General features: G+C 41.4%; 1 protein-coding gene across 2 annotated transcripts; it reads right to left on the bottom strand.

Moving 5' to 3' along the window:
* On the bottom strand, positions 83-13,314 carry DENR (density regulated re-initiation and release factor). Of its 2 annotated transcripts, none has more exons than XM_005691385.3 (8): positions 13,107-13,314; positions 12,264-12,377; positions 8,540-8,559; positions 7,776-7,860; positions 5,809-5,892; positions 2,649-2,765; positions 1,777-1,916; positions 83-1,669 (listed from the first exon to the last, which is right to left on the bottom strand). In XM_005691385.3, exons 2-8 carry the CDS (start codon positions 12,367-12,369, stop codon positions 1,625-1,627), a joined length of 597 nt encoding a protein of 198 aa, XP_005691442.1. In that variant the 5' UTR covers positions 12,370-12,377; positions 13,107-13,314; the 3' UTR covers positions 83-1,624. The 2 variants fall into 2 exon arrangements, with proteins under 2 accessions (XP_005691442.1, XP_017916819.1); XM_018061330.1 differs by having other exon boundaries at positions 13,169-13,313.

Here is a 24,198-nt window from a genome sequence, read left to right as displayed (position 1 = left end):
GAATTCCCCTTGAACAATAAGTTTTAATCAGAGATTAAACAGTTGCATTTTAAATTTCAAGTCAAAGAAAAAGATTCACACATATACACAAGGACAGTTTTAATCCTGCATTTTCCTGCAGTAACATCCACTGTGGCTATAAATGGACTGAAACTGCATTTGCCAAGAACTGTGAACATTAAGAATCTTTACATGAAGTCACGTGTGTTGATACAAGCACATAGACATCTTCCAGCACCAACAGAATACATACATAACACATATCAAGTGGTCTTAATGGATAAATTTGCTTCATTAGATAATTTTATTTAACTAAACTCACAGTTAATGCAGAATTTCATTTTCTTAATTTACATCTTTATTTATACATTCTTCCTAACATTTCAATACTCAAAAACCCATTCATTCAAGATGGTATTCTGCATGGCAACAGACAATGGGTTCTAACTTTCTTAAAAGTGTCGACAGCAACTTAAAATACCACTGAGTCTTCTTTCCAATTTGTAGCACCAGACTTAAGGACCTTTATAAAAACAGTTTAAATTCATTTAATATATTCATTAAGATTCACTGTCACTGCTTCTGAGAAAAACACATTTCAATTGCTGCTTCCCAGATTATACTGAGCAATGCTGTATATTATTTTCAAGTGACTAGAAGAATTTCACTCACATAAATTTACAGCCAGAACAAGAACTCAGGCTCTCTGAATGGTTGTCCACTCAAGACGATGAAAATAATGTATAAAATGGATTTGGGTGTCTGACCTCCTACTTAGCATTATCAAACACCTTTCCAAGTATTCTTAGACAGTATTTTAAAATATAAGCAAATATCCTACCACATGACACACCATCATTTCTTTAACCATTTCCCAACTGTTGCATTTATAATCATTTGCAATTTTTTAAATATTATGAGTAGCACTGTGATGAACACCCTCATCCATAGTTTTAAGCAGCCATTATATCTTTAGGATAATGCCAAAGAAGTGGGTCAAACAGTGCAGATGGTTTTAAGGCTTTTAATATACTTTACTAAATAATCTCCACAACAGCTCAAACAGCTGTTACCAACAATATGTTAATATGCCCACAAAGTGAACTTGGTTGGTGACCATGAAGCAAATTCAACCATACATCCATGAGATATTCAAGCATCTCAAAACTACCACACCAAATAAGCAAGGAGACAGTTATTACTGGTGATAAAGCCAAATTCAAATCTTTAAAATATCACTCAAATTAAAAAAATTACTTTTGATTAAATTGTATTTAAAAATAATCAACAGAAAAGCTTTCCACAGAAAATCTAGTTTTTCCAAAAATAAAGTTAAAAAGAAAGAGAAAAGTCAGTACCAAATGACCAAAAATTTTTATTTGACTAAATTCTATCTCATGCATAAGCATGACAGTCTCTCCTGTTTATTAGACTTTGGCAATTAAAAAAAAAAACCAAAACACCAAAAAACAAGCAGCCTTGTACAGAACAGTGAAAATTCCAAGGGTGAAGGGTAGGCTACAGTTTTACTGTAGGATAAATATATATATTTTTAAAAGGCCTCTCTCCCTTTGGCCACATCAACAATCAGCTCAGATCATTAAATACAGACACATTTTCAAAATCACTTCTTCACTTCTCCAAGATCTTCAATGCTATCATCATCCACCTATAAAACACAAATAATTACATTTAATGAGCTGTGCTTAGCAACTAACATGGAAGCAACTGCTTTAGTAACTTACTTCTATAGATGCACAGGTTCCAAATACTCACCTCTGGCCATTTTTCCTGAATGACATCAATAATATCATCTGTAAAGTCTCCCTGAATGATGATTTCATCCTCCCCTGTTACTGAGGCACCACAGGAGAATTTCTGAGCAAAAAATCTTTGTGCTTCTTTAAGATCAATTTCTGTTATTTAAAACAAAAAGAAACAGTGAGACTATAATTGGAATCATGTCAAAGATATTTTTCCATTTTGAAATTTAATCTGCATTTTAAATTCATAAAACAGATCATATTAATGGGTTTCATGTTCCTTTCAGAACAGTAATTATAAACTACCCATAGGCAGTCATCTGAACAATGTAACATTTTTAAGGTCAGATAAAGCCTCAGTATATAAAAATAAGATCATCCATACTATTCCTGATTCATACAGTAAGACCAAAATAAATCCAGGAACACATGAATTCCAACATTACATATACACTTCCAAGTAAACGAAGTTCCTGTGGTTATCCCTTTTTACAAAGGAAGACACTCTACCACTAACCACCTTCCCTCACCCTCTACTGTCATCCAGAGGGGACAGGTCATTTTGCAACTATTTGGCTACTGAGACTGGGAGGGAAAGAGGAGCAGTGCTGGTAGACCTTAAAGGGAAACCTGTCCAGCCCTCATTTTAGATAAAATGTGCACAAGCAGAAATTCTGGAATGGAAAAAGTTAAACCATTCCCCTCTGCAAAAGATTTTTAAGATTTTAAAATTGACTATAGTTAGAAATCAAAAATCTCATTTTGTATCCTTCTTAGCAAAAAACAGAACTGTAAATTTTTCATGATACTAGATTAAAAAGAGAGAATGAAATGAATTAATGAATAAAATTCACAAATTTTAAACATACTTAAGCTTGAACTCACCAAAAGTTGCAAGGCCACACACTCTTGTTACATATTTCTTCTTTGCTCTGGGAATTTTGGCTATCGTAACCTTTTGTGGTACAGTTTTCTTTTTCTGTTTTATTTGACCCCTTCCACCTTTATTTATTAAGAAACAGTTCAAGATTAGTTGTTTTATCATAAATAGAGAATACTATCTTTAAATATACTGATTTTCAAAAGGTATGAAATATTAATTTCTAAAGTTTCTTTTTCTAATACAAAATTCATGATTAATATAAACACAGGCATGAGTATTCATTCAGTCAATACATATTAAGTAGTATGTGCTGTGCACTGCACTAAGGGCTGAGGACACAAAGACGAAGAGAACAAAAACGCAGCCCCTGTCCTCCAGAGGCTCTCAGTCCAGGGCAAGGAGACAACAGGTTAAATTACAGCAATCTGGTCTATACTGAAATAGGATCCATGAACACAGCACTACCATAACCTCTGCAGAGGAACGGCTTACTCTACTTCCAGAGGACAGAAAAAGTTTCCCAGAGAAAGTGCCACCTAAGTGCCTGCAGAATAAGTCCATTTGAAGGGAAAAGGGCTGGTGGGGATATAAAAAAGGAAACGAGCACAGAGACAAGAAAGGATGCTGTAATTGAGAACTACACTTTGTCTTTTGGTGTGTGTAACAGGAAAGTAGGATTTATTGGTTGGCGTAGTAAGGAAAAGACAGTACCAAGGTTCCCATGAGTGCAGGGCCCGCCACTTGTCCAGGGGGCCATGGTTAGGGTTGTACTTGACCCCACAACCACCTGGGACGAGCCGCTTTTCTGCCTCCATGTTTTCAAACTCATCCACATTAAACTTAGTAAATCCCCAGTTCTCGGTGATGTGGATCGTCTGGCACCCAGGGAACTTGAGCTTGGCCCTGCAGAGCGCCTCAATCACATGCTCCTTATTCTGCAGCTTGGTATGGATGGACATCGCAACTTGACCAATGTGGACCCTGGCCACTGTGTCCTGGGGCTTTCCAAAGGCCCTTCACATACCTGTCTGGAGCCTAAACTGGGGTGGTCCCATAGGCACTTGGTCTCATTAGGGCGGATGCGAGCGTCCACTGGAAAGGGCTGTCTCCTTAGGGCGACTCATACAGGCCACAAGCTGAATACACTACAGAGGAGGTAGTGTGCTGTTCACAACCACTGCACACTGAGCCCCACGGGGAAAAGAGCATGGTTGGCTTAACTGGCTGCAAATACACTTGTCTGAAGGAAGCTTATGATATGTAGGAAAGAGAGCCAGATAGGTAAATATTATATACCAGTCATTTAAGGACTTCCCTGGTTAGCTTCCCTGTGGCTCAGAGGTTAAAGTGTCTGCCTCCAATGTGGGGGACCCAGGATCGATCCCTGAGTCGGGAAGATTCCCTGGAGAAGGAAATGGTAACCCACTCCAGTATTCTTGCCTGGAGAATCCCATGGTCAGAGAAGCCTGGTAGGCTACAGTCCATGGGGTCGCTAAGAGTCGGACACGACTGAGCGACTTCACTTCACTTCACTTTAAGGACTAGTACGTCAAGCTCTGTTATACTGCAAATAAAAGAACCCAGCAAACAAGTGACTATGCAAGAGTGAAATCATTGATTTATGGTCTGTCAAGATCATCATACCGTGTGGAGGGTGAGTCTGTGAAGAGCAATGAAAGAGAGGCCACTGAGGAGGCTTCTACATTAGTTCAGGCAGAAACGAATCAAAATCTAAATAAAGCAGTGGCAACAGCAATGGCCACTAGGCACAGAATAAACAGAGAAAGGAGACGAGATCACAGAATTCAGAACTGATTCAAAGAGGCAAAAAGAAAGAAGCCAAAATGGCTCTCAGGTTTAGGGCTCAAATGACTGGATAAACTGTGCTGTCGTTAATCAAAAAACAAAAGACGCAGATTTGGGACTTGAGTAAGTTTACTTTGGAAGTGCTATGTTTTACGTGCCTATGGGACTATGCGCATTTCTAGTCTAGAAACATGACCCAGGACTAGATTTGGGAGTTCTAAGTGCAGAGTTGGGGCAATAGTTAAGGATGCAGAAGAATCATCCAGGGAGGATATGCAGAATGAGAAGGTAAGTACACAGAGTCCTGGGAAACACCATTTTTTTAAAGGGACAGAAGGGAGAAGTCTGCACAGAAGCCTGAGGAGGAAAGAAAGCAGAACAAAGGAGCAAGCACAACACTTCAGGAAGGGAGCACTCAGACGCTCTCTCACCACTGAGCAACCTTCCAGCCATGTGTGACCCTGGTCAGAGGAGTTTCAGTGGCATGAAAGCCAGGTGAGGATAGGAGTCAAGACTCAATGACTGACCTGAAAGGAGGCTAGCTGAGTCTAGTCTTAGCAAGGAAGTCTAGCTAAGAAGGGAATGGGGAGGAGAATATGGCAAAGAGAGACACGAGTTCTTGGGGGAATGTTTTGTTTTTAATGCGAAGTCCTAGAAAATATTTATAAGCTGATTTTAGTCATGGGAGAATTAATTCAGGAAGAAACAGGCAGGGATAGGATACAAGGCAGAAGAAATTCATTTTAGAAGGAGAGGTAGACAAGTATATTCATCAGTTGTGAAAAGAAAAATTCAACTGAGCTGACAGAAATAAGGAGAGAATAAAATCTTTTATAAATGTCCTCACTCTAATTAAATAGAATACACAGATATTTTTATAAGGTAACAAAGTTTTTAAGTGATAAACAAGCTGGCTGGCTGCTTTTTAATGTATATACATGGCAAATGAAACACGTTCCCTTGGGTCCAATTTACTTATAGAGCAAATCATAGGAAATCCAGTCATCCTGAGAACGATCCTGTACCCCTCTGTATGGTATTCACATAGAAGGCAGTAACAGGAAGATGTTATTCAGTTTGGGAATGCTTTCACTTATTTCTTCTAGTGGTTGTTGTTGTTTAGTTGCTAAGTCGTATCCAACTTTTTTGCAATCCCACGGACTGTAGCCCGCCAGGCTCTTCTGTCCATGGGATTTCCTAGGAAAGTATACTGGGATGGGTTGCTATTTCCTTCTCAAGGGGATCTTCACGACCCAGGGATTGAACCCACGTTTCCTGCGTTGGCAGGTGGATTCTGAGCTTTCTGGGAAGCCCTATCCTAGCAGTATGTTTTGTATAAATCAAATCACGCCTCACCTCTCTTTTGTTTTTTCTTCTCTTCCTCTTCCCCTGCTGTTCCTTGACCCTCACTAATTCCAGCTTCTTGTTTGGGTGAATTTTCTAGATGTAAAAACAAAACCCTTATAAGCACTGACATCACTTCATATTAACATGAAATTACCCCTGAGAAACCTCATACACAAATAAGGTATTTTTTAAAGTTTATTTTTTAATTGAAGGATAATACCTTTACAGACAAATAAGATATTTTACCAATAAGTGAGTGTAACATTTATAAAGTCAGTGATTATATTCCTGGACTCCTATCAGGCCTGATTCTGAAGTCATTATGGTAAGTGTATGGTGATAGAAGCCACATTAAAGTAGCATAAAACCCTCAAGACTCCACAGGAGTGTTTAGCATCAAGCATACTGATTCTGTTAACAGAAAGCCTGGTCCTTAATATGAAGATACGTCCTAGGCAAGTCACATGTTCAGGGCTCACCAGGCAGACTGACTGTTACATCAGATTTGAGGGTGCTTATCCAATCACAGACAGACCATGTTGTCTCAGGGGCTGTGCTGCATGGAAAACTATCTGAAAATCAAAGCAGCAAATAGCAGGATAACATTGGGTATACGCCCTGTTTCTGGCCCAGGGTTTCCTTTCTTCTGCTACTGCCTTCATTTTTACCAGTCTTGTAAGAAAAGCCATCAATTTGTTAACTGAGAAAATCTGTTTTTCTGCAGTTTTCCTTACCTTTGGCAACAGCAACTCCATTCTAGTTGCTTCAGTGAGAAGTCTAGCTGGCCCTTTTCCTCACATCCCACATGCAACACATCAGGAGACCCTATCAGCTCTACCTTCAAGACATGTCCAGAATCTGACCACTTCTCACCACCCCACTGCTACCATCCAGGACTAGGTGGTCATCCTCCTGACCCAATCACTGCAAGAGCCACTTACTTGATCTCCCTGCTTTGCTGCCTATGCCTCTCTTCAGTCTTTTTTTTTTTAGCCATGCTATGCAGCATGTGGGATCTTAGTTCTTTGACCAGGGATTGAATCTGAGTCCCCTACATCCCTGCTCTGGAAGCCCAGTCTTAACCACTGGACCACCAGGGAAGTCTCTCTTCAGTCTATTTTAATATAGCAGCCAAAGATGCTGTTGAAACAAAAGACCTTATCATCATTCTTCTGCTCAAACTGCTCCAAAGGCTTCTCATCTCATTCAGAAAAGCCAAGACTTGCTCTTTAAGACACAGTCCTTTGTTACTTCTCTGACTTCATCTCCTACCTTCCCCTGACCACCTTCCCACCAAAGGAAAAAAAAAAAAAGGCCGCCTTGCTGTTTTCTAAATATGCTGTATGTGGTAAGTGTTTGCCTCAGGGCCTTTGCACTGGTTGTGCTATCTGCCTGGAAAATTCTTCACCCAGATATTCAAAGGACTCTCTCCCTCACTTATTTTAGGTCTTTGTTCAAATGCCATCTTTTCAGCAAAATCTTTCAAGATTTCAAATTCCCTCGCCCTAAATTCTTATCTTTCCATTCCCTGCTTATCATAATTTAATGTATTTATTTCATTTGTCTTGTTTTACTTATTTTGTCTCTACTTCTATAATATAATATAGCAAAGACCAGGTCTTTTGTTTACTGCTTTATTCTCAGCATCTAAAAGAGTGTGTAGCATATAGTAGGCATACAAGAAATAATTTGTTAAGCAAATGAGTGAAAATATATGTCCCTAAATCATTTAGTCTTTATATAAGAAAGTTGATATTTTGACCTATCCTATCCAGATAAGACTCATGAAGTGGTCCATGATTTTATGTAAGAAATCTTAATTAACCCAAGAACTTAAAACAGTTTTAAAGTCAATAGATATATAGAGTGATACAATTCTGTTCCTACTAGAGGACTTTTGTATCTTTAAAATAATGCCCTACATGCATCTGTTTCAGGTGTATAGGCTTTTATGAAAGGAAAAAAAATGTTCATACCTACAGTAAGTTTTGCAAACTCATTTGGAAAATTCTTCTCTAACCATTGTCTACATTTAGCAACATCAGGCATATATTCACAGTACTGGAGGGGGGAAAAGAACAAACTGAGTCACAACAGTATATTTTTAATCATTTTAATTAAAAAATCATTCCCTGTGCTTGCTATTTATAGAATGATAAAATCAACTACTCCCACCTAATGTCTCATCCACAGAAAATCTGTATTCAAACAGGAAATGTCCCATAAGAAATTAAAAATTAAAACACACCTCCTCACTGTAGCAATTTATTTCCTTTCCGACAAACAGAAGGGCCATTAGAAAAAGGAGGAAACAGACAAAAATAACCACAAACATTTCTTGCTTCAGGCATATAGGAGTCTCATTTTTATGATCTGCCCACAGAGCCTGACTTAGAAGCTTATCAACAGAAAGCCTTACACATAATTTATGCTTTCTCTTCTCTGTTTGGATGTTAAACTTTGACTTTAAGGTTACTCGTTTTATTGGCTGACCATGAGTTCTGTGCAAAAATCCAAACTATGTATAGCCAAGTGCAAAAGACGCACACATATGACTCAAAGTCTTAAAAAAAACAATTTGTAGGACCATAAAATCACTCTAAACCAAAGTCCTCTATAAAAGGTTGAAACTCTGCTAGCAAATAACAGAAAATGAAAAATAACAAAATGAAGTTCCCAAGCTAGCTATAAAATCAATGACCTCAAATTAAAAAAAAAAAAGAATCTGAAAAGAACTTACCTCTGTTGGTAATGAACAGACTGGGGAAATGGAGAGAAAAGAGTTGAAAATACAAATAAATAAATAAGTACAAACACACAGGACTTATTTTCAATTTGACAAAATGCTTCATTTCTATTTTTCCCTGTAACTTTTCTATACCACTTTTCAAATACTACCCCCATCATGTGCTTTTTTTGAGGTTAATGGCACATGGTTAATAGAGATACTATCTTGATTTGTTTTTTTTGATCTTAAGAACAATGTCTCCTTCAGTTGCTAAAACATCAAACTATACTATCTGGCATGTCTTACGGTTTTACCACAACCACTTCAATGGGTTGGAAACTAAGCTAGGATGGGAACCATTACCCATGCACAAAGCTTAAATGGAGCTGGTTATTTCTTTTGATAACTTCACTAAAACAGGCGCTAATTTCCGTTCATACTAACACATTTACAGACTTCAGCAGCACCTCTGCTACCATTTCTTTGCAATACAGTTTTCCTCTTCTTTTCATGTTATGCTACACAAGATCATGAAACTGAATTTCCTTCCTTCAAAGGGAGGTTGGTTCAGTCTTGTCACTAGATAGCCTGCAAAGGCTAAGGGACTAGAAAAACTCAAAGTTTCCCAATTTTAACTATAACTCTATTACTGGGTCAACTGCTTATTTTAATTTTTAAGGTGAGGAATGGACTGGTTCAGTGGCCCCAACACCTTGAGGCTTGTGAGGGAGAGGACAGGTAGTACACCATTACTAGTAACAGCAATTACCATCTACTGGGCACATCCCAGGCACTCTGTTATACTTTGTATCATGTTTCATCATCACAGCCTGATAAGGTAACAACTACCATATGTTTATTATGATTGAGAAAAATGAGACTTAGAACAAGTAATTCATTTGCATCTGGTTAGAACAAGATTTGAACCCTGGTCTGTTTCTGAAGCTCATGCTGGTTTACTTAATTAGATCACAGAACCTATCAGGCAATGCAGCTGTGTACCAGCCATCAGTCTTTTAAAGATGAAGCCCTGAAATAGGTTAAATAGCTCACCCAATGACAAAAGTGGTAATGTGGCAGAAACTATTCGATAAAATGCACCATCTCTTTATTTCAGTTTAGAGTTTCCCACTAAAGCTCTGTCTGCTTAACCAGAGCTCTCTAATCTTCACAGTTCAAGTTCAATCACTAGTAGGAACAAATATTCAGCCACACTTTCAGGATATAATTACAGGTTAAATACCATTACTGCAAACTCTAAAACCATAAAATTTTGTACACCATTTCAAATAATATTCAGTGCAGCAAAATTCTAATATGATGAAAAAAGTTGGACAAATCTTCCAAGTTCCACATTATTTGAGTCAATTTTCCTCCACAGATGATTTACTATTTGTAAACTATAGCTCTTCAATGAAAATACTGAGCAGTCACCAGCTTTACATCACTAACAACCTGATCTTATGTACCTGCTGATGATATATGAAGAACAAAGTCCATCATCCATGAAACCTTCTGCTATGGTCTTCATGTTTGTGTCCCCTCAAAATTCACAATGTGGTGTTATTAGGAGATGGGGCCTTAGGAAGCATTATTTTATTCTTTTCAACAGCCCGCTGAGGTAGGCTCTGTTATTCATTTTCTGGATGAGGAACTGGCCAAGGTCACTGGCCTGGCTTGACCAATCCTGGCTAAGCCAGGATTCAAACTCAGACTGACTTCAGATTCTGAAGTCTCAGTACTGCAGACAAATGTCTCCCTGGAAATGACCCCATTCCACGTACCTTTGTTTTTCACTATATTTCAACCAGCATTCTGCACCAATTAGCTCCTTTTTTCCCCCTCTACCCTGAAAATAGCATATTAAACCTTGCCCCCATAGTACTCTTGCCTGGAAAATCCCATGGATGGAAGAGCCTGGTAGGCTACAGTCCATAGGGTCACCAAGAGTCAGACATGACTGACTTCACCTTATCACCTTTCCTTGCAAATTCTACCTATTATGTAAGGTTTCTCACTTCACTTTACCAGCTTCCCTTCAAACAAAGATCCCTCCTTTTCCTAAAATCCTAATTAATAGCTCTGGTCAGTACTATTTATTTTACCACTGAATATTCCCTAAGTCCTTCTCCTACAACTAGACTTTAAACTCCTTAAGGAAAAGGTAATCCTGTCTCCATCCTAGTGCCTGGAATATCAACACAAACTAGGGAAATAAAAATAAACCTTTCTCAAAAAGGTTAGGGACCTCTGGTGACTACTGGTGAAATATCACTGGGTTAGATGCATACTTAGTGCAGTTATTCAAAGCCAACTCAGAAGTGACATAAGCAATTGAAGAGGATGGCTTTCATATACTGTATTTCATTAATTCTTTCTTCTTTTCACTTTTATAGGGATGCATCCCATAATTATGGCATGTCAATCTTAAAAATTTTTTCTTCCTCAGTGGAACCTAAAATAATGGTGCATCTTATAACATACGGAGACTTAGATTCAATGAATTAGGATACAAAGAATGGTAACTCATAACTACATCTGACAAGCAAGAATGAATAAACTAAACCAGTATATTTTTTTAATAAGAGCACTTACTGTATTATGTTCTTGTATTCATTGTTGAACCAGCTTTATAGGAATTATCTGACTTCAGATATAATCACCATCTTTATTTTACAGACCTTAAGAAACAGACCTCTAACCCTTAGTGAAATCAGGTAACTTGCCCAAGGTCACAGAGCTAGAATAAAGCAGAAGCAGCTGGTAAAGCCCAAGGTAAGGATGCAAACCCTGGTCCATGACTCCAAAGTCAACCTTACATAAAGTTCCCCTGCCTACTCTCTGGGATATTTTATACTCATTTTATTTTCTTAATCAAAGATAGTAAATGATGAGTCGATACAATTTTCAACTCAGTGACATCACTTCTCCTTTTATAGTACTTAAATTCCAGAAGAAATCTCCATTACATTCATAGAAGGTAAGGTCCACAAGAACAATGACTTCTCCTAACTTAGTTATTATTCAGTCTCCAGCACACAAAACAGTTAGGCACGTAGTAAGTGGCCAAAAATATTTACTGAAAAAGATATTTACTTGCCCTTTACTTTACTGTCGTATGTCTTCAAATTTTTCTGAACCTTTTCAAGATGCTAGTAAAATTAGCTATTTCCAATTAACAAATATTTCTGAACTGAAAATGAGGAAACACACTCAAAGGGAAAAAAAAACCCTGATCCACATTTTATTAATCAACTGTCCTACTGTCCATCACTCCAGTCTCATCATCTTCCACTTGTTATTACACTATTCCTACACTACACACTATACTCATACAAAACTGCTTATTTCTCCACAGACAAGCTTTTCCTTACACAGCTATTCACTTCATCTAGGATGCATTTTCCCACTCCCTCATCCAGTCATCCTTAAGAGTCAATTATCTTACAAGAAGCCCAACTTTAACGGCCAGACTGGAAAGTTTCTTTGGGCTGGAATAATCTATTTACACATGTCTATTCCAACTGGACTGAAAATTTCTCCAGGCCAAGTAGCAAGACACAAGTCCCACAGGTTGGGAAAATCTGTTCATCCATGCCTCCTCTTCCCCAACTCCCAATTAAAGATTCACCAAATGACAAAGATGAAAAAATTACTTGGACCAAATGTGAAGCCACTCATCATAACGTATAAAAATATGGTGAGTAAAAGCCATTTTCTGCCTTCCAACACTTACCTCCACAGTAAAGGACTCGAAGTGGGTAATCTGCATCTAACTTGGTGTTGCTCCTCTGGTCTCCTCTGCAATCATGCCCACCGGATTCAGAAATGTCAGCAGCCATTTCAAAACCTGTCAGAAAAGAAAATAACACAGCTTAACTATTTGGGACCAAGGCCCTGAGAGAAACACTGTTCAAGTGTAGCCTTGTCTTCCAGTAGAAATCCCCCCACCCCAAATCTGTTTCAATTCTCTGCTGAATGAAAGGTAAGAAGCTGGATCCATAAAATATGAGTAATTCTGGGCACACCATTTTCCAGGAAAGAGAGCGACAACAGTGAGATTCATAGCAAATGGACCACGACAACGAGGGGCGGGGCGGGGGGGGGGCACCGGTGGAAGCAGCAGCAATGGGAAATAAGGATGGGGATAGTGACCTCGGTGGGGGCAAGGCAAAAGGTTTAGGGGGTGATTCGGGAGGGATGTAAAGTACAACAGAGAAAGGCCACGAAGCAGCTGAAGGGGCTGGAAAAACCTACGAAGAGGGGGTGAAGAAGGGGTGGGTCGCCGGAGGCGCCCAGAGTGCAGGGTGTGGGGGCGGCTGGATGCCAAGAAAGGGACGCTTTAGAGTCGGGAGAGGGGATGGAAGTGGGAGAGGGCGGGGAGACTAGAGTCTGAAGAGACAAGAATTCGGGCAAAAGAACCAGAAAGGAGCAGAATGTAAGAGGACTAAGGCGACAAGGGCGGTCAGGTGTGAGGGCGCGACCTGAAGCGACAGGGGCAACCCCGGGGACACCAGAGCGGCCCATGTGGGCGGGGGTGTGGAGGCGCCCGGCCCGGCCCCCTTCCGCCGGACAGCACCTCAGCTTCCTCACGCTCTCTACAAGCTTCTCCGAAGCGGGAGAGGCACGAGGGGTTATTACCCAGGCGGTCGCACAGCCTCCACCGCCTCTGCTCCCGCCACTACCGCCAGCTGAAGCAACACATGCGATTCCTCTTCTCCAGCCAGAGCCGCCCGAGAGCGCGTCTACCAGCGGCGGTCCCGCGAGATAATAAGCCTTTATCGCGAGACTCAGTGGCCGCCGGGCGGCTGTCGCGAGAAGCCTGAAGGCTGGGGCGGGGAGGAATTGGAGAGCATGCGCATTTCGCTCAGGGGCGGGGCCAAGCAGCCTAGAGGCTGACAGCCAGTAGGCGGTGCTCGTTACTTGTGGGAGAGGGTGGGTGGTCCGCGGTCGCGGCGCGAAAGGGGGCGCTCTTTGGAAAGCGAAGACTGCTTACTGCTTGCTGCTGAGGCGGGGACGTGGCCGTGGCCCTGGGGTCTGGAGTGCCTCCTTCAGTCCTGACTAACCTCCAGCCTATTGGATGTCATTCCTCCGCGGGGAGATTGCAACTGGAAAATGCGTTTGGTTTAATTTCAACGCCCTACCCTATATTGGCGGAATTCTTTTTAAAAAGACAGTGTCGATGCTATTCCATTTTTCTCATTGCCCTGCAGTCTCACCAACCTAACAACTATTTTCACAGCTTCCTGGTGTTTACTGATCCTTATATGTGTTTTAAATTGGAATTAAACTCTCCCACGTCACTGTAGACTAAAGAAGTATTCACAACCTCAAGACTGCGAGTTAGGTTTTACTTGGCTGGAATTTTAGGGCTTCAAGCCTAGGAGGCAGCGTCTCAAGTTAACCCTGAGAGAACTGTTCTGGGGAGGAGAGAAGCCAGGATATATAGGCATTTTGCAGCAAGGAGCAGGTAGTCTGAAAACCAAAAGATTATTGTTAATTAAAGAAAATCAGGTATGTCAAGGAAAGAAATTAAGTGATTTTTCTGTGTGAGAGTAGATGCAGGAGTCTGGGCTTACTGAAATCTTTCCTTTAATATACACGTCAGCTACCTGGGGCCAATATCCTGTGTTTTCCCATCCTGAGTTTCCTCAGGGCTCATTGTAGGGAGTAGCTGTAGTCTGATGACTGCTAGATGGCAGGTATTTTTTTCCTTCCCAAGTTCCCTCAGGGTTCACCAGCTCATAGTGTGGTGGTGATGATGCCTGTGACGTCCTTTGTTTACTGATACTACAGGAAATAGTCCATTTCTCATCAGGTTTTCACTCACGGTGTGTCTTGGCTTTGCTTCCATCTAGTTGTTTCATTTTGGGAAAAACCCTTCATATCCATTTTCAGCCTGAGTCCTATTTAGGAAATGGGAATAACACTACAACAGTTGAAGAGATGTGGGTTAGGGAAATGGAGACCAAAAGTGCTTTGTAGATGTTGGAGGTGGTTCTTTTCTATTTTGCTGTTTCCTCCACTCACGTCTGTCTCATTCTTCCCCTTCCCTACAACTTCATTTGCCACCACCAGTACCACCCTTAAATTGTCTGCTCAGAACTGTGTGTGTATGAAGCCATCTAGCATAATCTTTTGCACCAGAGACTATGACCTCTACTCTGATATCTTTCTTATATAAATGAGTGGTTTCCCCCTCTTACAAAAGAGCATCAATTCTAAAAGATAGTGAAAGATCTTGTTTCTAAGCCTATTCGATTCCAATAATAAAAGCTTCCATTTATTGACACTTAACATGCCAAGAATCTGTTCATTTGGAGATGGAGTCCAGGTGACTTCATTTCATAAAACTTGGGTTCTTACTACGTGCCAGGGGTTTCCCAGGTAGCACAGTGGTAAAGAAGCCACCTGCCAATGCAGGAGACACAACAGACGTGGGTTCAATCCCTGGGTCAGGAAGATCCCCTGGAGTAGGAAATGGCAATCGGCTCCAGTATACTTGTCTGGAAGATTCCATGGACAGAGGAGATTGGCAGGTTATAGTCCATGGGGGTCTCAAAGAGTCAGACACGACTGATAACTGAGAATGCCCTATGTGCTACATGCTGGGGAAGCAGTGAACAAGAGACAAAGTCCCTAATCTTATTGAGCTTAACAGTCTTAGAATTACAAAATCCTTACAATGTAGTGATTGGCTCTAATTTCCAAATAGAGGGTAGAATCGAAGCTCAAAGATGGGAATGCATCGTTTACCTATGCTTAAGATACATAGCTAGTAGCATGTTAATGATCTTAAGACATACATATTTTTATATCTTCACATCTCTTATATCAAGATGTATTGCATGGGATGGAGTCTTCGCATTGTTGTTTTAGTTGCTAAGTCACATCAGATTCTTTGTGACCCCATGAACTGTAGCCTGCCAGACTCCTCTGTCTATGGGATTTCACTGTGGCATAGTTTAATTCGGCAGTGTTTTTCCTTTCTTAGTGATGCATCTTGCTGTCAGTGGCATCTTAGACATGAGGAAATATGGATAAGTGGCCAGTCCTGTGTAGTAGACCTAATGTCTTCAGTGCCATTCCTCATGCTTTTCCTGCTCTGCTTTGTAGGGAAGGGGGTGTTGACTCCTATGACTGAATTCCCAAGCTTTCTTTTTCCTGAGCTTCCAGCTAGTTCAGTCAATGGGAGGCAGTAATGAGACCGTGCCATCTTCTTGGGCAGCGTCTCTAGCAGCGAGCTGGTTCTCCCTCTGCATAATCTAGGCATCTCAGCTTCTGGGCTCCTGTAACATCGCCCCTTCCCTAGATCTAGTCTCTAGCCTACCAGTGGTGATTGATGGCTTCTTGGTGCTGATTTCTGAGTGGCTTCACCATCTCTATTTAGCTTTTAAAGCCCTGAATGAAATTCCTCTCTGCTTTAAATCCTTTGATAGTATTTAAATACTGTTCTCTAGGTGAACTCTGCCTGACATTGCTGGCATTCAAACCCAGAGCTGTACTTCCTCACTCACTAATCACAACCTGTCAGCATTCAGGTAATAAAAGGAGGAACAACCTATTAAATAAAGAAAGAGCACAGTGGTTTCTCACCAGGAAGCCACAGACTCTGAGAGGCAGAGGAATTATTGCAAAGAATACAGGAATCCAGTTGAAGACTAAACATTGTCAGGAAATTGGCTAAATATCTTTCAGCCTTAAGTATTACTATTTTTCTAGTGTAAGTTATAGTTTTGTTCCAATGAAAGTCCAAAGGTTGAATCTGATGGGCTTGTTTCCAATCGCATCCATTCCTAAATCAATCACCATAACTAGTCAAGCTCTGAGACAAGTGTCCATTTTTGGAACTGTGTTTGGAATGGGAAAACAGGTTCAGTTCAGTTCAGTCACTCAGTCGTGCCCAACTCTTTGCAACCCCATGAATCGCAGCACGCCAGGCCTCCCTGTCCATCACCAACTCCCGGAGTTCACTCAAACTCATGTCCGTCGAGTCAGTGATGCCATCCATCCATCTCATCCTCTGTTGTCCCCTTCTCCTCCTGCCCCCAATCCCTCCCAGCATCAGAATCTTTTCCAGTGAGTCAACTCTTCGCATGAGGTGGCCAAAGCATTGGAGTTTCAGCTTCAACAGCAGTCCTTCCAATGAACACCCAGGACTGATCTCCTTCAGAATGGACTGGTTGGATCTCCTTGCAGTCCAAGAGACTCTCAAGAGTCTTCTCCAACACCACAGTTCAAAAGCATCAATTCTTCGGCACTCAGCTTTCTTCACAGTCCAACTCTCACATCTTAATGACCACTGGGAAAACCATAGCCTTGACTAGACGGACCTTTATTGGCAAAGGAATGTCTCTGCTTTTTAATATGCTATCTAGGTTGATCATAACTTTTCTTCCAAGAAGTAAGCATCTTTTAATTTCATGGCTGCAATCACCATCTGCAGTGATTTTGGAGCCCCCAAAAATGAAGTCAGCCACTGTTTCCACTGTTTCCCCATCTATTTCCCATGAAGTGATGGGACCAGATGCCATGATCTTCGTTTTCTGAATGTTGAGTTTAAGCCAACTTTTTCACTCTCCTCTTTCACTTTCATCAAGAGGCTCTTTAGTTCCTCTTCACTTTCTGCCATAAGGGTGGTGTCATCTGCATATCTGAGGTGATTGATATTTCTCCCGGCAATCTTGATTCCAGCTTGTGCTTCCTCCAGCCCAGCGTTTCTCATGATGTACTCTGCATAGAAGTTAAATAAGCAGGGTGACCATATACAGCCTTGACGTACTCCTTTTCCTATTTGGAACCAGTCTGTTGTTCCGTGTCCAGTTCAAACTCTTGTTTCCTGACCTGCATATAAGTTTCTCAAGAGGCAGGTCAGGTGGTCTGGTATTCCCATCACTTTCAGAATTTTCCACAGTTTCTTGTGATCCCCACAGTCAAAGGCTTTGGCATAGTCAATAATAGTATCAAAACCAACAGACAGTTTACTGCAGACATCCTCATACTCAAGTGTGCTAAAAATCATATAAAAATCTAGAGGCCTTAGGGACTTCCCTGGTGGTCACGTGGTTGAGAATCTGCATTCCCAATGCAGGGGGTCCAGGTTGGATCCCTGGACAGGGAAGTAGGTCCCACATGCCACAACTAGGAGCCAGCATGCCAAAACTAAAAAGATCCCTCATGTCACAAGGAGAGCTTCCCTGGTGGCTCAGGTGGTTAATAATCCACCTGCAATGCAGGAGACCCAGGTTCGATCCCTGGGTTGGGAAGATCCTTTGGAGAAAGAATGGCTACCCACTCCAGTATTCTCGCCTGGAGAATTCCATGGACAGAGAAGCCTGGTGGGCTATAGTCCATGGGGTTGCAAAGAGTCAGACAAGACTGAGTGACTAACACACACACACACACACACACACACACACACACACTGCAAGGAAGATCTCCCACAAGGCAAAGATCTCATGAGCTGCAACAAAGATCTGGTGCAGCCAAATAAATAAATATTTCTAAAAATAAAAATCTAGTGCTCTTAACACATCAGGTGGGTGTACAGGTGAGGCAGACTACCTTACTAACAGAATCCTGTTTTATTTGAGGTTGCCATGTGTCCAGCTAAAGATGCTTGATTGCCCAGCCTCCCTTGCAGTGAAGGAGGCTAAGTGATACAATTCTGGTCAATGAGATGTAAGTGGGTGCTGAGAAGGGCATCTCTTCTCTTGGGAAACACTGTGAAAGATTTTTAAATGGACAAAAAAAGAATACTGGGTGTCCTGTTTAGCATTCTCTTCAGTGTTATCTTTCCTTGTCTTTATGCTATTTTACAATTTCGTAAGTTGTTAAAAATGGATAGTCATGCAGTTTGCTCTTGTCCATAGAAATGGAAATCACTTCTGTCTAGTGGAGCTGTAATTGATTATTTCTCTGTTGACTAGGATTCCATCTGCTTGTAAATTCATTTTGGCATTTCTGATTCTTATGTATGTGTATATGAATGCTTATGTGTGCTTGTTTTTAAAAATTCTTTGAATTGGTTTTCACATCTCCTAATTCCCATACTCATTAAGGAATGAAATAAAAATATTGACACACGTTTACTTATAACTGGACAAGAGTCATGTTTTTTTTTTCTTGTGGCTTACTGGAACTCATGGCTTACAGGATCTTAGTTCTCCAACCAGAGTCTGAACCTGGGCCCTTGGCAGTGAAGGCATGAGTTTTAACCACTGGGCTCAAGGACCTAATAAAGATGTCCTTCTCATTATAGGGGACTGGAATGCAAAAGTCGAAAGTCAAGAGATATCTGGAGTAACAGGCAAATTTAACCTTGGAGTGTAAAACGGAGCAGGTCAAAGGCCAAGAGAACACACTGGTCATAGCAAACACCCTTTTCCAACAACATAAGGCAAGACTCTACACATGGACATCACCAAATGGTCAATACTGAAATCAGATTGATATATTCTTTGCAGTCAAAGATGGAGAAGCTCTATACAGTCAGCAAAAACAAGACTGAGAGCTGACTGTGGCTCAGGTCATGGACTCCTTATTGCCAAATTCAGACTCAAATTGAAGAAAGTAGGAAAAACCACTAGACCATTCAAATCTCTTACGATTATACAGTGGAAGTGACAAATAGATTCAAGGGATTAGATCTGATAGCCAGAGTGCCTGAAGAACTATGGACAGAGGTTCGTGACATTATACAGGAGGTAGGGATCAAGACTATCCCCAAGAAAAAGAAATGCAAAAATCGAAAATGGTTGTCTGAGGAGGCCTTACAAATAGCTGAGAAAAGAAGAGAAGCAAAATACAAAGGAGAAAAGGAAAGATATACCCATCTGAATGCAGAGTTTCAAAGAATAGCAAGGAGAGATAAGAAAGCCTTCCTCAGTGATCAGTGCAAAGAAATAGAGGAAAACAATAGAATGGGAAAGACTAGAGAGATCTTCAAGAAAATTAGAGTTACCAAGGGAATATTTCATGCAAAGATGGGCACAATAAAAGACAGAAATGGTATGGACATAACAGAAGCAGAAGATATTAAGAGGTGGCAAGAATACACAGAAGAACTATACAAAAAAGATCTTCATGAACCAGATACCATGATGGTGAGATCACTCACCTAGGGCCAGGCATCCTGGAATGTGAAGTCAAGTGGGCCTTAGGAAACATCACTACGAACAAAGCTAGTGAAGGTGATGTAATTCCAACTGAGCTACGAAAAGATGATGCTGTCAAAGTGCTGCACTCAATATGCCAGCAACTTTGGAAAACTCAGTAGTGGCCGCAGGACTGGAAAAAGGTCAGTTTTCATTCCAATCCCAAAGAAAGGCAATGTCAAAGAATTTTCAAACTACCGCACAATTGCACTCATCTCATATGCTAGTAAAGTAATACTCAAAATTCACCAAGTCAGGCTTCAACAGTATATGAACCATGAACTTCCAGATGTTCAAGCTAGATTTAGAAAAGGCAGAGGAACCAGAGATCAAATTGCCAACATCCGCTGGATCATCAAAAAAGCAAGAGAGTTCCAGAAAAACACATACTTCTGCTTTATTGACTATGCCAATGCCTTTGACTGTGTGGATCACCATCAACTGTGGAAAACTCTTCAAGAGATGGTAATACCAGACCACCTGGCCTGTCTCCTGAGAAATCTGTATGCAGGTCAGGAAGCAACAGTTAGAACTGGACATGGAACAACAGACTGGTTCCAAATCAGGAAAGGAGCCTATCAAGGCTGTATATTGTCACCCTGCTGATTTAACTTCTATGCAGAGTACATCATGAGAAATGCTGGGCTGAATGAAGCACAAGCTGGAATCAAGATTGCCAGGAGAATTATCAATAACCTCAGATATGCAGATGACACCACCCTTATGGCAGAAAGTGAAGAACTAAAGAACCTCTTGATGAAAGTGAAAGAGGAGAGTGAAAAAGTTGGCTTAAAGCTCAACATTCAGAAAACTAAGATCATGGCATCTGGTCCCATCACTTCATGGGAAATAGATGGGGAAACAATGGAAACAGTGACAGACTCTATTTCTGGGGCTTCAAAATCACTGCAAATGGTGACTGCAGCCATGAAATTAAAAGATGCTTACTCTTTGGAAGAAAAGTTATGACCAACCTAGACAACATATTAAAAAGCAGAGACATTGCTTTGCCAACAAAGGTCCATCTATGTTAAGCTATGGTTTTTCCAATAGTCAAGTATGGATGTGAGAGTTGGACTGTGAAGAAAGCTGAGCACTGAAGAACTGATGCTTTTGAACTGTGGTGTTGGAGAAGACTCTTGAAAGTCCCTTGGACTGCAAGAAGATCCAACCAGTCCAACCTGAAGGAGATCAGTCCTGGGTGTTCATTGGAAGGACTGCTGTTGAAGCTGAAACTCCAATACTTTGGCCACCTGATGCCAAGAGCTGACTCATTTGAAAAGACACTGATGCTGGGAAAGATTGAGGGCAGGAGGAGAAGGAGACGACAGCGATAAAATGGTTGGATGGCATCACTGACTCAGTGGATATGATTTTGAATAAGCTCTGGGAGTTGGTGAGGGACAGGGAAGCCCGGCATGCTGCAGTCCATGGGGTCACAAAAAGTTGGACATGCCTGAGCAACTGATGGCAACCCACTCCAGTACTCTTGCCTGGAAACTCCCATAGACAGAGGTGCCTGCTAGGCTGCAGTGCATGAGGTCGCTCTGAGTTGGACACGACTGAGCGACTTCACTTTCACGCATTGGGGAAGGAAATGGCAGCCCACTTCAGAGTTCTTGCCTGGAGAATCCCAGGGACAGGGGAGCCTGCTGGGCTGCCCTCTATCGGGTCGCACAGAGTCGGGCACGACTGAAGTGACTTAGCAGCAGCAGCAGGGAGACTAAACGGAACTGAATTGAACCACTGGACTACCAGGGAATTCTCTGCTTTTTAAAAAAATGTATCACTTAACATTCTGAAATAAAAAGGCAATTCTTTATTTAAAAACAAAGTCAAATTTTCTGTCTTCTTTCCAACTGAAACATGAACATAAGCCATCTTGCAACCATGAGGATGGCTTACAACCATCTTGCAAGCCTGAGAATGAAGGTGCATATGCTAGGGATCTTGGACGGAAACATAAACAGCCTATGTTCTGGATAACATTGTTGAGTCATTGTATCAGCTTTTGGTCCTCCTTCTGGAGCTTCCTATCATGAAAGACAAACACTCCCCATCCCTACAGCCTCCCCGTCTCCCCACACTCCCCCACCAACTATTTACGACAGTAGAGTTTTCTATGCATTCCTAATGATACTATCAGGAAGCCCAGCATTTCTGAAAGGAGCCTGGAACTTGGGACCCTTTGCTGCAGTGTTGGGGTGCTTGCACCTGGACAAACCTTTCCTCCAACAATGAAATACAAAGAACCTATAAGAGACTAAAAAATAACTGTGCACATATGCAGTTGGGGCAAATTCTGGACAAAAGATACAAAAAGGTAAAAAAAAAAAATCCAATTGCCACATCTGAATAGCTGGGAGCTAAAACAGGGTGTTGGAAGCAAAAATAGGATATTACATATGCCCCCTACACACAACACCACCTAAAGGGTGAGCAAAACACCTAGGGTACCTCTCTGAACAGACCCCTGGACACACCGTTACCCTCACCACGCATAAGGAACCAGATCGCCCCCCTCTCTCAGGAAATGAGCAAGCAAGGGAACCTGTTACTTGTTCCCACTCCTCTCTGCTGCAGCGGGGACCCCAATAAAGCCTTGCCTGAATTTCTTGTCTGGTCTCTAGTCAATGTCTATTGATTGGGGAGGGCCAAGAACCCTGGTCAGTGTCATTTCCTTTAACACAAGAGGGGAGCCGATGTTCAAACAATGCATGTGTGAAGGAAGGGGGCAAAGGTGAGAGCTGGCTAAGAGGCGATGGGGAAGTAATACTGCAAGACCTGTCATTCGGATGAAGCCTGGAGGAAGAATCGTTCTGTCACTTTCTGAGAAGACTTCTGTCAAAGAGAATGAAAGCATTTGCCCTGGGCTCCTTGAATGAGAAGTGACGTCTTACCACACAGGATACTTTGTCATAACACTATTTTTTCTTTTTCAAGAAATTATGAATTTTATTTTTCCACCCTTGGGGCTGGCTTTGCACTTGGCCAGACATGTTCTTTCCTCTGGTTCTTTCGGGGCATTTTTTAAGACAGAGACTTGGGGCTGAGTGGATATTAGTAGTTTGCCTTTCTAGCATCCCCTCTCTGTAACAGGTTCATTTTGGACTGGAAGGGTGTATCTCTCCCCCACACTTATCCCAGGTGGTTCAACAGAACTGTTACAACTCCCATTCAGAGATGGAGCATATGACCCAGGTCTAAGGAAATCAGCCCACAGTGTCCTCCTGGTAACAGCCAGTAATTGATTCCAGGGTAGATCAGTCAGAGTGGATGCCAGCACACTTTTGAAGGAGCTTCTAGAAAAGAGGCTCTCTCTTTGCTGCTGGACTTGAGTCTCAGGACATTCACATTAGAGTTGCTGGCAGCCGTCATGTCACATGTGGTTTGAGAATAAAGTCAGTGTGAAGGAGAGCAGGGCTGAGAAATAGAGAATATTTGACCCCTGATTCCAGCCACATCTGAGGTCAGCCTCAAACCCCAACTCTTCTGTATAAAAGTCAACAAATTCCCATTTTTTGCTCAAGTCAGTTTGACCTGGAATGTCATTTTCAAATTAGTTCTGATGAGCACATAGGAGTTAGTGCTAATGCAGCCCTGACAGGGATTTGTTAAGACCTGTTGTACCCAATGTTTCCTAACATTTTCTCCCCACTGTGATATGCCCAATGGATCTTATGCCTTTGCAGAGCATGATTTTTCATAAACACATCTACAGTTTGATGACATCTCCAAATAACTGCAAGGATGTAAAGCATTATAATAATTTGTAATTTTAAAAAATATGTATTTAGACTGTGTGGGGTCTTACCTGTGGCACTTGGGGTCTTTGTTGAGTCATGCAGGATCTTTCCTTGTGTTGCATAGATTCTAGCTGTGGTTTGTGGGCTCAGTAGTTGCCCACAAGGCATGTGGGATCTTAGTTCCCCAACCATGGATCTAACCCCTGTCCCCTGCATTGGAAGGTGGATTCTTAACCACTGGACCACCAGGGAAGTCCCAGTGATCTGCAGTTTTTGCAGTTAATTACAATGTGCACATAATTAAGGTGGCTGCGGACTATGGCAGATTAAATGGGTTATCACTGGAGTCCTTTTTATCCCTCAGAAGGTATTTTGGAGTCCTTAGATCAAGTCCTGGTCAAAAGAGAAACATAGGGCTAACCTTCAAACTGTCTGATTTGCTTAAGTAAGTAAAATTTCAAACTCTAATAGTTCCTTATTAGCAATAAATTGCCAAGCACATGCCATACATGAAACTGAATTCTGGGAATTCCCTGGAGGTCCAATGGTTAAGACTCCGTGCTTTCATTGCAGGAGGGCCCCAGTTGGGGAACTAAGATCCCACAAGCAGCATGGTGCAGCCAAAACAAACAGACAAGCAAACAAAAACTGATTTCAACAGACCAGTGGCTCGAGACACACGGGTGAGAACTGCCAACCGAACGGGGTCCAGTTAGTTCCCAAGCTACATGAGCTATCTTCAAAATGAATATATTTTCCTTCTGTTACC

This window comes from Capra hircus, chromosome 17 (genome assembly GCF_001704415.2).
Source record: "Capra hircus breed San Clemente chromosome 17, ASM170441v1, whole genome shotgun sequence".
Classification (NCBI taxonomy): Eukaryota; Metazoa; Chordata; class Mammalia; order Artiodactyla; family Bovidae; genus Capra; species Capra hircus.
This window is presented reverse-complemented; position numbering and strand designations above follow the sequence as displayed.